The 14,388-nt window shown below is 42.8% G+C and overlaps 1 protein-coding gene across 4 annotated transcripts in view; it reads left to right on the top strand.

Annotated features, from left to right (window-relative positions):
* The first annotated feature begins 171 nt into the window (after positions 1-171).
* Positions 172-14,388, top strand: part of INO80D (INO80 complex subunit D) — a 46,245-nt gene continuing 32,028 nt past the window's right edge. Inside the window, exons 1-4 of one of the 4 annotated variants that reach the window (XM_037396793.1) lie at positions 172-248; positions 1,573-1,642; positions 9,356-9,451; positions 9,560-9,806. In XM_037396793.1, coding sequence (XP_037252690.1) covers positions 9,589-9,806 — 218 coding nt within the window. In that variant the 5' untranslated portion in view covers positions 172-248; positions 1,573-1,642; positions 9,356-9,451; positions 9,560-9,588. Of the gene's footprint in view, positions 249-1,572; positions 1,738-9,355; positions 9,452-9,529; positions 9,807-14,388 lie in introns of those variants that run through there. The other 3 variants (XM_037396797.1, XM_037396795.1, XM_037396794.1) reach the window with 3 other exon arrangements.

Raw genomic sequence — 14,388 nt, 5'->3', positions numbered from 1 at the left:
ATTCAGGGATTCCCCTTAATAATCACCTACCCTCTGAGCACTTTGTAGTTTTAAAATAATAAAGAGCCCCCAAAGCTTCCTCCCCACAAAAAGCAGGATCTTCTCAGAGCCAGGGGGGCAGCAGCTCCTCAGCACAGAGCCCGAGCCCATTCCCAGTCCCTCTGCTGGGGAGGAAACTCTGATCTGTCAGCCCAACAGAGGGAAAGGGGGGAGAGGAGAGAGAGGAGAAAAAAAAAGCAGCTGGAAAGGTAAGCCAGGCCCGGCCTCAATCCCCGGGCTCGCGTAGCGCGGCAGGCGGTGCGAAGGGTGCAGGGCGGGTGGGGAGGCGGGCTACGCGAGGCCGGGGATCGGCCGGAGTGGCGTAGGCCGCAGCGGGGGGTGAGGGGAGCCGGGGCGGGTTTTGAGGCTTTCGGGCGCCGAGGGGAGCGCTGAAGGGGGGTGAGACGGTGGCCGGGGCCCAGCGGGAGGGTCGGGGTGCGGCGCCGCGGCGCCTTTGCCCGGGAGGTGAAGGGCGGTGGGAGAGAAACGGGGGCGGGGGGGCGCTAGGCCTCAGCGCGGCGCGGCGCGGCCCGGCAGCTCCGCTCCCCGCCCCGCCGGGCCCCCCGCGCCGGGCTCCGGGCCCAAAGCGGGCCGAGCCCCGCCGCCGCCGGAGCTTGGCGGCTGGGGGGAGGCGGCTGGGGGGAGGCGGCGGGGGCGCCACGGCCGCGGCCGCTCACCCCCCACCCCCCCCCGCGCGGGGCGGCGGGGCGAGAGGGGCCACGGGACGGGGGGGCTGGGGGCGGCATTAATTTGCCGAAATGACTTTTAATGAACGGTGGTGGCCGGGGGGGGGGTGTGGGCGCCCCCTCCCCCAGCCCGGTCCGGGGCCGCCGCGGCGGAGGCGGTGCCGGTCCCGCGGGGCGTGCGGGGCCGCGCTGGCCGCGGCCTGGAAAGTTTCGCGGCGTTTTTAGGGCGCTTTCCCCCCTCGCCACCGCCGCCCGCCCCACACCCGCGGCCGTGGGGACGGAGCCGGCGGGGCGGGGGCGCCCCGGGACGTGGCCGCGGTCCCCCCCCCAGCCCCCGGTGTACACACCCCCCCCCCTTCCCTCTCCCCCCGCCGTCGGTGTCCCCCAGCGACCGGGCCTCTGGCGGGCTGATTCGCCTCATAACTTCTTTTTTCTGGGGCGGGGGGAGGCGGTTTTGGGGGTGCGGGGAGGCTGTCAGGGTGCCCCTCGCCCCACAAGCGGCCGGCACACGGGGACCCCGGCCCAGCCCGGAGCTGGCAGCGGGGGGCTGCCCCCGCCTCGCCTTTGCCCCCCTGCCATGTGCCGGGGCCCGGGCCGAGGTCTCTCAGCCGCCCCCTCTGTCCCAGGGCCACCTGGCGACGGCGGCGACAGCCCGCTGGCCCTGTACCCCCGGGAAGGGGCCGCCTCAGCAGCCCCTGCTCTGGCTGGGCTCGAGCCAGGCCCCCTCTTCTGTCCCCGCTGGGGGATCCCTGGCTGTCCCCACCAGCCGGGGTCCTGCAGGGGAAGGGGGTTCCTGTGAGTTGCCGCAGCCCCCCAGGACTGAAAATGAAAGGATCCTTTTTTTCAGGGAAAACAACGTCTGGTAGTTGCGAAGTGAGTCCACTGGAAAACCCACCCAGGCGCTTCACCCCGCACAGGTGACAGGGCTCCGGTTCCTAACGCGGGAGGTGTCTCGGTTTGGTCATGTCCCTTAACGTGTCTTTTAGCTCAAAATGTTAACAGTTTTGTACAGGTAACCTCACATGAATTTTGGGAATGACAGTAACGCTTACCTTAAAGCCTTATCTTATACTGCCTGATTAAAATATGTAGTTCTATAGTTAGTTCTAACTTTGTTACTTAACAACATGTGATGAAGGTTTATTTTGAGGCTGCTCTCCATTTCTGTGGATCGATAGACTTAAAATTGGCAAATTTAGGGCGGCAAATTGTTCCCCTGTAGCTGAGCACCCTCTCTTATGGGCACCCCCGTACTGGCTGTGTCTCACGCTGAGGCTGTACCCGCCAGGTACCGCTGCTGATGGCTGAACCAGAGTGCCTGTGTTCTGTATGGAGCTGCCACTTACATACCTGGTGACATTTTTGCAGCCATCTTCAACCTTTTATGTGGTTTGTTTGTAACGTATACATGCGTCAGACAAGTTTTATTAATTGTAAAGCTAAATTATCTACAGAAAGCAACCCAAAATTTCCTTAGTGGGAGTTATTTTGATGGTTCAATATTTTTATGATGAGTGAATGAAGTTGTACATGGGGCCTGGTCCCACAGAGTTGCATGTACCATGTTCTCACAGTATGGTAGATCCGCAGGAGGTTCAAATTTATTGTAATATCAAATTGAAACTTTGATAGCTTATAACTGCTAAAAGGCTGCTCTGTGAGCTCTACTGCTTTATTTTATTTATTGAGTATTCCTACTGAAGCAAGAACAATATTCCTGTATTGTGTGAAAATAAGCTTGTTAGTCTTTGCAGTAATGGGACTAAAAATAAGACTAAGGTATTTTTTTTTAACCTCGTATGCAAGTGCAGGTTATCTGTTATTTGAATAAATAAAATACAGCCTTTTCTTTGTTCAAGTACAGATGCAAGGTATGCTGTGGTATGTTTAGTCTCTGCTTTCTCTCAGGATCATGGCTTTGATATTTTGAGATAATGTTTTAAACTGCATTTCTGTGATGTTGCAATGGCCTAAATGTTCCATTTGTTGCTGCATCTGAAGGCCAGCTTTCGGCAGCCTGGCTCGCCCTGGCAAAGCCTGGCCTGTTTATAGCCACATTGAAATAAGTGTGCTTCTGTGCAAGCATGAGAATCTGCCTGTGAGGATGTGATTACAGGATCGGGGCTTGAGACCTTCTGCTGAAATAGAGAAATCCATCTTCAAAAGACTTCCAGAGATATGGAGCCTGTCTTGAACCTTAGGTCAAGATGAGCCATGTTTAGGAAATTATTTTATTGAAATCTTTAGGAATGTGCTGTTAGCAACAATTATGAATTTACCTACTAAACATCTTTTCTCTTTAGAAATCCTGTGAAGTTTCTAAAATTCCTGGAGTCTTAAATGTGTTGTTTTTTAGGCTTTGGGCTGTCTTTGTAATGTTTTCATTAAGGTACTAATTATCAGATGAGTGAATCGGCTGAAATTAAAATTCCTGCTTAAGTTCTTTTAGCGTAGGAAAACAAAAAGAAGGACCTGTTCAGTTTTGAAACAAGAAGAGTTATTTTCCCTCATCTTGGTTATGTTTTCTGTTGTTGATTGAAACTTGTTACAAGTCTGTAAGTTCTCTGGTCATTATTTTTATTATTAGGAATAATACTTAAGTTTAATTCTATATTCATTACATTATATTCTGAAGCATAACCTTATTACCAATATGGCCTAAAATATAGTGCTGCTTTTCTGTCAATAAATTGGACGTCTTTATGCCTTTTTGCAGAGTTGAAGTCGTAGGTTTCTAACAAGGAAGAATGAGGACAATGTTGCTGCTTCTATCTTCCTAGGTGGATTTTTACATATGAAAAAAAGTAGCCCAAATTATGATTCCAGGTGGTAACTAAAAATGTTGAGTAAGATCTTAACATGCTAAGTACCTTGATATGTCAGGGTGCCTGCATCTGTGTGCAGTACCTTGACTTTGTGCAGGGCTCTTCAGAGGTCTCCTTGAGTAAGGATTGTACTCTAGTTAATAGAAGTGTTTCCTACAGGAACTTGTAGTTGACTTCCGTTGCTTCCCAGTGTTTTCTGTCTCAATTTTGATGCTTTCACTAACAAAAAGACTATTGTTTCCAGAATTAGAGCAGACTTGGTTTGGTAACTGAGCGTAGTAGAGAATTGAGCTGTTAAATGACCAGAACTAAGCCAAAGTTATGGTTAGATCACAGAATGGGGACAGAAGTTACAACTTTGTGGTGTTGATGTTGACCACAATTAGATGTGGTGCAGCTTCTCTTGATAGAACAGAGGACTTCACAGAGAGGTACTGGTTGCCTGAAGTCTGTTGGCATGAAATAGAAAAAAGGCGTGGTTTTGCTTTCTCTGTAATAATACAGGTTTTACTTATACTGACAGAATGGTTTTACTATAAGGTAGCTTTAAAAGCTTGTCTTTTTGCAATGATTTTTATGGTCTCTATTCACCTCTGAGTGAATGAAATTCCATGTTGCCCAAACTCTTAAAATCTGTGTGTTTACTGTTAGTCTCAGCAAAAAGGTCAGACAGTGGTGATGCAGGGAATTGTTCTTTCTTGGTCCAGTTGAGGAATCAACAAAACTGCTATTTATGCCATTTTTATTTGTGGAAAGGCTGAGGTTCTTGGAAATCCATGTTCCATGTCTGGCCCCAAGCCGATGGTTTCGGAATGTGTAGATGATTGTACCTTGTCTGTGAGATGTCATGAACACACAAAGTGATTTAACATAAAATCTGCACTAGTATTAGCAAAGGCAATACAACGCAGTTCATGTATTTTGTTTGGATGCAATGTGTGAAGCTCTGAGCTCAGTCCTCTTAATTATACATCTTTTAACCACTGACATATAATTGCCTCACAATTTACAATGCATTTGGGGATTCCATTGCCTAAAAGGGTCTTATGTGTGTTGAATGTCAAGTTCTGAGCATACACTTAAGAATGTATCCAGCCCACGTGATTTGAAGTATTCTGATGTTTTCAGCATGGTGTTTTCTCAAAATTACTGATTGAGTTTTGGGGCTATAATGCTTTGGGCTTTGTAATAGTGATGGGCCATTAACTTCTCTGTAGACTAGAGATGATGTGAGGTACCAGATTTCTGTGCAACATCCATCATGGTGATACTCAGTATAGTGTAGCAAAAATTGCCCTGCAAAGTTTGCTGCTACACTGTTTCCCAGCCTCTCTGAAGGACCGCTTAACTGTTTTGGGAGAGGGTCTGTGGAGTATAGGGCTACAGCTTTGTTGTCTAGGAGCTGATGAGTGCAGCAAGGAAGCTGATGATGCCTGCTTGCCAGTACTAAAAACAGTTGGGAGCCGGCTTCTTCCTATGCCTGACAGCAGGTACTGACAGTTGCACAGGTGTGTACCTGTATGTATTTAAGTCTTTCCTTTCTCTTTTTACAGTCACTTTACAAACTGCCACCTGTTGTCTTATGGACCACCAGTGGCTGCACTCAGCAGGACAAGTAGCTCTGCTCTAAGTGGTGTCGCAGAGCGTGGCTTTGTTCTGTGTCCTGCCTGTCCTTGCTATAAAGCCTTGCTGGGATGCCAAGTTTGTTGCTCTTGACGTGTCCAGATAGGGTTCTGGCCAGAGGGAGGTTTTCTTCCAGTCAGCTGCTCAGGAATAAAAAATGGGAGAAGGGGAGAAATGAATGTATTATCAAATTACAAATGTTAGTGGTAATCTCATAAGAATGTAAGAAATACCCTGGTGGGTCAGATCAGGGGTCGATCCAACCTAGTGTTCTTTCTTGAGCAGCAAGAGTAAGTGATGCTATTTAGGAAGAGCATGAAATCCCAGCCATTTTTTTAGGGTTTTCTTCTCTTACTCCTTCACCATATTTGTTAAATTAGGCATGCTAGCAGGTACATCACTTATGTCCTCATCGTCTATGAACTTTTCCATCATCTTTTTGAATGTGATGATACTGTCTGCTTCCATAGCCTCCTATGAGAGCAAGTTTGCTACCTGTGCGTAGTAAAAATGAAGAAGTACTTCTTTAATATGTTTTTGGACAATCTCCTGCTAGCTTCATGAAATACCCCTAGTTCTAATATTGTCTGATATTATATGACCATTCTATATTCACCTTATCCCCTACCATGATTTTTTAAACCTCAGTCATCTCTTACATCATTTGGCAATGGCACACATTTCTGGATTCTCTTCCGTTCTTTCACCATTGCTTCTGACTAGCCCAAAATCTTTTGTTTAGAAGCAGTTGTTTTGAGGAAAATCTAGATACCTCAAGAAGCAGCCTCTGGCTTCTTATTCATGGGTTGTGGCTAAAGGTAGTTTGAGCATATGCAGGCATAAATTATGTTTCTGTTAAACCTTTCTATAGCTTCAATGTAGAGTATAAATGCAAAACCCAAAACAGCTTCCAGAAAGTTTTGTACCCTGGTATTTTCACTGTGAAGTACAGCTGCTTAAGCATTTGATTTTTTCCAGGGGAAGTCCATGTTTCCGTCATCTCTTACTGAATCCTGTGGGACAAAAATAATTTCTCCCCCACCCACTATTTAGCTACATGTAGTTTCAGTTCTCTTCTGTTAAGCAACATGTGCCTATTCCATACTTGTGCTACTTTTTATGTAGCAGCAAAAAGCTCTGTTAAGAACTCCTGTATATTTTGTTCAAAATAAAATACTGCATCAGATTAAACCAGACTCAATAGCTTTAAAAGTCTTTGTTATACATCTATCTAATCTATCTATCTATCTATATCTGGTTTGCTATGGATGTAAAAAGGAAAAGCTCTTTTTAGATTGAGTACAACTTTAGTCTCTGATCCTGGCAGTATATCGACATAGTGCCACTGTCTTTCAAGGAGTCTGTGTAGGAATCTACCAACAAAGATATAATTGCAAGTTTAAGAGAGTTGCTGTATGTTTTTTTTAAATATAACATTGACTGCTAGGTATATTAGCTTTCTTTTTGTTTGTTGCATGGTAGTTGCACTAATTGATTCTTATCATGGCTATATTTGCATGAGCTTCTCTTAGTGTATATATGGACCCCAAAATACCCTAAGTATTATTGTCAGTATTTTTTCTTAAATGTTTCATATGGCATTTTACTTGTCCCCTGTATCTTTCAGACAAGTGAGAAGTAAAATACTGTGCCTGTCTTGACACAGTCAAGTTAAATGCAAAAATAAGACTTAATTATGAGTTAAATCCAAAAATAAGACTGGGGCACAAGAATAAATCCAGGATTATAGTGGCTGGGAACTGTGGAGCAGTTTCTTTACAGAAGCTTAACGGAGGCACACCAGGTATGCATTTCTTACTGTTCACTTTGGAACCATTCTGAGGAACTCTTTTTCTTTGGTCTGTTGCTTGATAACCTTCCAAAGAGAAAGGTTGTTGGGTTGTGCAAAAGAGAAGGTCATTGATCCATCAAAAACTCTGCAAAGCATGATAGTAGTAGCTTAAAAGAAGGTTGTAAATAGAAAGAAATAGAGAACAGCATGTGTCACCCCAGCTGCAAGATGCACTTGTTCTTTCAAGGTTTTCATCCTGTCCAGTATGCCACCAAATACAAGCTTTGGTTAACTGTTGAGAGAAGCAAACTCTGGAGCAAATGGCTTTGTCAGCTATGTTGTGTTAGAGATGCAATTAGTTAAGACTCATTTGATTACTTTTGCTGACATAGTAATGAAGGAGGCTGTCTCTCAAACATATGGGACCCAAACCCAGATCACAACTCCCATATTAGGCATGTCACCATGGGTTTTATGTTTTTCTTTCACATTGTTGCTGGATAATACTGAAAGCCTGAAAGGCTTGTTTGGTTCTTAGCATGCTAAAGAAGAGATAGTTAGATAGTTCCCACTTCCCATTCTCTGTTTTTGAAGGGCACAGCCAACAATGAACTTTTTTGTTCTTAAGACTGGTGTGTTGTGAAGGGTCATACTCCAGTGACTGGTTTCAAATGTATATAGTGTGTGCTCTGTACTTTCATGAGCTTCCATGCCTTGAGAGAAGTTGGGAAAGGTGATTGAAACTGGATTAGGTGTCCGTGCTTGTATTGTGGCTATTCGGTGTAAATAAAGCACGAGGCCCCTGTCCCTGGGGTTCTGCACTTGCATGTGTCCATGGAAAGGGAACTATGTATATAAACAGGAAATACGAAATGATCCTAATTATTGTCAAATGATTAATCAGGTCACTTGTGCTAGTTATATTTTGTAGCGCGTCTCCATTCTGTATGCTATGTTGCATGTGTGCATGTGCAACTCTTCCAAGAATTTTAAGCGTGTTTTTAAATTTTTAGTGATCTTCTGTCCTGCTTGTACAGTTAATGAAAGGCCTAGTTTATGCAGTTTACTGTTAGAGGTGTAATTAGCATGTTTTGTTTTTGTCCTAGTGACTTAAAATTGCTTTTCTAGATCCCCCCAGTGCCATAGTGCTTGTCATTTTCTCAAGGTGCTTTTATACAAGTGGAAAGTGAAGGTTTTTACCTTCACAAGAGGAAACTGCATCTTTCCTGCAAAGTCTGCATAGGCTTCCTCCTTGCAGTGGTGTTCTTGTCATTTGTGGCTTTGGGAACAAGTAAGTTGATTGAGGTGGTAATCTGCACATTGGTCACATGCCTCTAATTTGTTATATATTTCCTGAATATCACCTCCATGTACATTCCTTTGCTTGGTATATAACACCATTGGTATATATGAAACTGAACCAAGTACTGAATCTACCATATTCAAAAGAGTTTTATTCCAGTGTTTCAGGATAGCCTGAATAAAAGCTGCCTTTTGCAGGCTAAGCTGAGTGTAGCAGAGCAGCTGCAGAATATGTGTGCTGTTAATTTGATTGAAGCTACTTCAGGGTGGGTTTTTTGTTTGTTTGTTCATTTTTGTTTTGTTTTTTGTGGTTTGTTTGTTTTTTTTAAAGGTGATTAAGCCAAAGACTCCGTAGTGTTGAGAAATGAAAAAGTACTTTAGGATTGCTTGGGCTTGCACTGTAGGAGTCTATTTTAGGGGGAAAAAAACCCCCAGCCTCTTGCTGAAATGACATTTTGGCCCTCCTGTCATCAATGGGAATACTGCCTCTGATATTATTAATGCCCGCATTTACCTAAAATAAGTACAATGAGGTAGAGAAGCTCTGAAGAACCATAATGACCTCAGGAAGGACTGCATATTGATGCTTGTAGAAGCTGTGGGCAGCTACAAGATCTAAAGACTATTCATTGGGTGTGGTACAGAACTTGCACTGCCTGGTGAAATTATAATTTTGCAGGGTAAGGGTAGTTGCCAGCCTTTCTGTAAGCAAAGATACTTGAAGCAAAACCTCTGCAATCAAATGAGTTAATCATCATTCAACTTGATTCCTGAAAGCAAGTGATCTAATCTGACACTTAACCTTTTCAACTTGTAGCTCCTAATCACTGTCTGGTAGATGAGTGGAGTTTTCTTCAGCAGGTTCAAGTGCAGTGGCAGTAGAATTTTTTTCCCCCCCCAACAATGTCCTTTCACAGTTTCCAAAGATCTGTGACTACTGATTGAAAACTTACTGTGCTAGTGGATTTGGCTTATTGGATGCTAGCTGAACCACAGGTTTAGTGACTGCATCTGGCCACTTACTTATTAAGCAGTAATAATATCTATTTTATTCTGACTGACTTTGACCTTTGTGATATTTTCCTTAGACAATCTGCTTCATCTTGATTCATCATCATTCCAGGATAGTGGTGTCCTTGGGGCTCTCTCTTAACATTGATATGGTACAGAAGATTTAAAATCAGGTATTGTTTTGGGTCTCTCTTCCCTGCCAAAATGAAACAGACAATCTAGAATTGAATGCATTTGTTTTCTTCTGTAAGTGATTTGTCTTAATATTTTGGTTCTTTCAGCTGATGTTCACAAGGAATAGAGTCACGTGATGTATGAAGGCAAACACATACACTTCTCTGAGGTTGACAATAAGCCCTTGTGCTCATATAGCCCCAAACTGTGCAAGCAGAGGCGACTTAACGGCTACGCCTTCTGTATCAGACACGTTCTGGAGGACAAGACTGCCCCCTTCAAGCAATGTGAATATGTGGCCAAGTATAACAGCCAACGCTGCACCAACCCCATCCCCAAATCTGAGGACCGTAGGTGAGTTGTGGTTACCCATCTGCAAAGTGGGAAGTGGCTGGGACATAGGCATGAGTTTTCTTTTAAGATGCTGCCTGTTTTCAGGATGAGAGAGGAACTGGCCTGAGCGGATTGAATTCCAGGATGTTCCTTTGAGGGTTTTGTTTTAAGACCAGTAAACTTTATTTTATTTTCTGTGGGAGCTGATTACTCAGACAGGGGGCAGTAACTTACTCCCAACGAAGTTTTCAGGAGAGTTCATTGCTTTTCTCAATTTCACTATAAACTGTGGATCAAACCTGCTACACAATACCTGCTGTTCTAATTAACTTGCTTTGTCGCTTACAGTACATGCTCTTAAAAACGCCTGCTTGTTTGGCCAGCTGTGCCAAAAGCACGCTTCCATCTGCTTCTTCAGGACAAACGGCTGAAAATGTGTACTGTCTGGGCTTAGGGAGCAGTGACACATAGGGATGAATTCAGATTTACAATTCAGTGTTTGTGATTTGGTACTGATCCGTAGTGTTGTATTACTGGAATAAAATAATTATTACTCGATAACAGATGAGCCAGCTGGTAAAGTGCTGTCCACTTCCTTTCTTCTTTGCTTCCCCCCTTCCTCTCCCCCTTCCCTGCCCAAATGAAGATGCCCAAGGTGCCCAGCTATTAAATGCCTTGCAAGAGATAGTACTTGAAGTTTTTGGAGAGCTGGGAATTCAAACCAGATTTCCTGAATTGCAGCCCATATTGTAACCACAAGGACATTCTCCCTTGCTCTTTTAAGACTTCCTGAACACCAGTCTCATTGGTGCTGCTTCGACTGCAGTAGCAGAATTTGTCTTAACTTGGCTGCCAGGTATATATGACTTTAATTTTTCAGAGTCATTGTTGCAGGTTTTGCCAGTAACACTATTTAATTAGCGCATGTGTTAACTATCTGAGGCTTGGTCTGCTAGAAACGATTTTTTTAAACTAAAATATAAACTATGCCAAAAAGGAATCAAACCACTATTCACTGACCTTTCACATTATTAGCTGCCATTCACTAACCTTTTGCATTATTAGCAGTGTTCCCACTGTGCCCTACATATAACTTCCTTCTCAGCTCACAGCTCCCTCTCTTGTCTGAAACAACAGTTGGACTGTGCTCTAAATTAACTTGCACTTCACCTGCCATTTCAGTTGAGGAGACTGATGAAGTGAGAAAAAAACATGAATGTTTGTCAAAAGCTGTAGGGCAAATGCTCAAATGGCACAAGATGAATAACTTTAAGCTGTAATTTGACAGTCTGTGACTGTTTCTTTGCTACTGTACAATTGAGGCTCTTTGGAAATAAGCTTGCAGAAACGGTGGTGGAAATTGCTTGCTCAAATGGTATGCTGTAATTTCAGATGCAAGTGCTGACTGAGCCAGAGTTGCTGTTTACCAGGGGTCATACTTAAAAACAATAGAAATAATAGTACTTCATGACACTTTTTTTTAGGTCTCGTGTTCCCATGGAATTTGAGATTTTTCTTTACACCTTGAATTGAGTTCGCACTTTGTTCTTTTTGATTTTTCTCAAGTTAAAGTGAAGTGTGGTCATGACATCTGGTGTATGTTATATTAGAATAATTCAATTGCATGTCGAGTGTCACATTACAGTACTTGAAGAGGACAGCAGGTGTCTGAAGGAGAAAATAAACTTTTAATTTCAAATGAGAGGATGTGATAGTTAGAATATTTTAAAAGACTGCTTCTAAGGGCAGAGTTTAATTTTAACAATAAAATTTAATGAGTGCTAGTGATAAGACTGTGCCTGCTCTAGATTTTTTTTTTTTTTTTGGCAGTCAAACCTGTATCTGCTTCTTAGGAGACTTTTTTCACACTCCTTTTGATATAAAGATGTTTGCTATGTCTGAGTTCTTCACTCCTAGCTTTTAATTTTCTGTGTACAAAATTACTGTCAGATGGTCATTTTGTCACAGTTCTAGACATGTAACTGTACATGATCAGAAGCAGGCTGTATGATGCTCTGACAGCTATCTTCTTATATACTTTTAAAGATCATAAAAAGTAAAATGTCTTAACAGGGTGCATGCGTTATGTGCCTAAAGCTTTGTAGTCTGTCCATAGATAATTTAAAAAAATTATCACTTGACCCCAGGCAGATGAGATGCTACCAGCCACAAAGATATTTAATATGCTGCCATATTATTAGATTTCTTATTAACCATTAACATTCTACAAATTAAATCTATTAATAGTGCATGACTTCATTGCCTTATTTGAAGTCTAGTTTCTCTATTCAGTATCTTGGTTTTTTTAAAGAATATGTATGGGTTGATACAGACATGAGTTTTGTATCTGTATTTCCTCTGAATACATGTCTCCTAATTCTTTCTTATCCAAATGCACACATAGTGCAGTTCAACTTAATTTTTAAGTGTAGGGTTATTACAATTCAGCTGGGTTAAACACCATTTTATCTCTAATTCTCTTTCAAGAGAATCTTTAAATACTTTGTTAACATGTGAGGTGCTCACCAGTTTATTTGGATCGTCATTTAAATAAGTGATGGAACTTGATACCAGTCTGGGATGTACTGGGAAGCAGAATGCAGTTGTAGGTAGAAAACCTCACTGTCTAGATTCTTTCCCTCCCAGTGATGTGGGAAACAGTCCAGCTGAAGCCTTCAGAACCCATCACCTTTTGTGTGCTTCATGTTACCATAGTTTTAATGGCTATCAACCTACGGCTCTTACCATGTCTGCTGACTGTTTGACCTCACCTGCACAGAGTAAGTGCCTTTGGCACTGCGTAAGGAAGGGAGGGGAAAATTTTATTAGGTATCAATGTGATACTGTCAGCTGAGACTAACTCACAGGCAGGTTATAGAAGTGCCAAAGACAGGCACATCAGAATTGGCTCTTGTAGGGCCAGCTTGACCCTAATGGGTGTCATGCTTAGAGCGATGTGAAAGGGACTCTGCTACTTGCAGGTGCTATTCCAGTCTTCCCAGTAATCTGTCTTCAATGCAGCATGAACTACTAACTCCTTCCCTGGCATGACATCTGATCCAAAGAGTTTATTGTCTTAACTCAGCTGGTAATAGACTGCTTCCAGCAGAGTCAGTTAATGTCTGTGCTGGGCTCTGCAGCACTGTGTAAAGTCAGAGCCAGATTGGGCCAGGGCCAACTAAAAGCCCATCCTGGAACCTGGAGGATGGGGAAGTGGGTGTTCATGCCTGCTGGGCTCTGCATGGGACTAGCTAGAGCCTGACAAGGCCAAGGTTGAGTTGGTGCTAATAAGTTGTGCCTAGCCAAACTGCCTGTGTGTAGCCTTCTCTACCCAGAGAAGACTTGAGTGCTCTTCCCAGTTTCTTCTTGCTCCTTTTAGTCTTAAGGTGTATCAGTCTCAGTTATGCCAGAAGATGGGGAGTTGATTGACAAGAGGCTGTAGCACAGAGCCAAGGCCATGCATATAGGAGTCTGCAAATACACGTGATCTATATTTTCATTATGTTGTAGCCTGGCGTCTATGGGTTTATGTCCAGAGATGATGCCTGTGTAAGATACAGTTGGCTTTCAGCCATGCATTATGGTCAGCTGTAAGAGCCAAAGTGATACAAAAATGATTATGTTAGAGTTAAATGAACAAGCAAAACCCTTAATAGCCTAAAGCTCAGAGAATGTTAGCAAGTGCATTACCTTTTCAAAGGTGTATTCACCTTTCCTATTTTTTGCTTTCTCTTTGTTTTTCACAATGAAAACAGACTAGCCAGTTTTACCTCCTCACATCGGCACAAGCACAAGGTGGCAATATTTAAGTTGTGAAGAATATCAGGGAAACATTTGCATAGAGAAAAAAAATCTTATTTTATTGGATTAAGAGGGGGAAAAAAGTTCCCTTGTGGTTACTTTGTCTGTTTGTTGTTTTCTGTCATACTAAAAGTGCTGTTGTAACTGATCTCAATCTTTTTCAAACAAAATATTTTAAAAGTGCTTAATTTTAATTATAGGAATAGTGCTGTTGACTTTAAGGAAGGCTTTATTGAGCCCACATTATATAATTTTATTTTTAGAAGTACATCTCTCATTATGAATTTACAGTATTCCAGTGTGTTCTAATAAGGACTCCACAAATTGCTGGCTTTCAGCTTGCCTCATCTAGATTTATTTATTGCTTACAACTTAATGTAATAAATAAATTATTTAGACAGTAATAAGTAGCAGTACTTTTCAGCCTTTTTTGATTTGTGAATTGTTACGGGTATGGATCCCTTGAGAAGCTACATATATGGAGATCATTACAGAGCATATATGAATTTGCTTTTTCGGTTTTACCTTTTATGGACCCTTTTAGAAGCAGTTCACACATTACTTCTTTAGGGGTGGGAGAACAAGTTGAAAGTCATGAAACTGAAGTGTTAAACCTTTTTTGGGATTTGGTTTGGGGTTTTCTGCTATTTTTTCCTCCATGAAGACCAGGAATAGTTTCCTTTTACCCTATTTGTTCAACAAAACTTACTTTTCTCAGATTCATACTGATCAGATTTAAAAGAACACCTTAATGGGTATTTCTTTGTCTTGTCCATAAATGCCTTGATGTAGACATCACTCT

This window comes from Falco rusticolus, chromosome 8, assembly GCF_015220075.1.
Source record: "Falco rusticolus isolate bFalRus1 chromosome 8, bFalRus1.pri, whole genome shotgun sequence".
In the NCBI taxonomy this organism is placed as follows: Eukaryota; Metazoa; Chordata; class Aves; order Falconiformes; family Falconidae; genus Falco; species Falco rusticolus.
The sequence above is the reverse complement of the archived record's forward strand: the minus strand, read 5'-3'. Positions and strand labels throughout refer to the sequence as shown.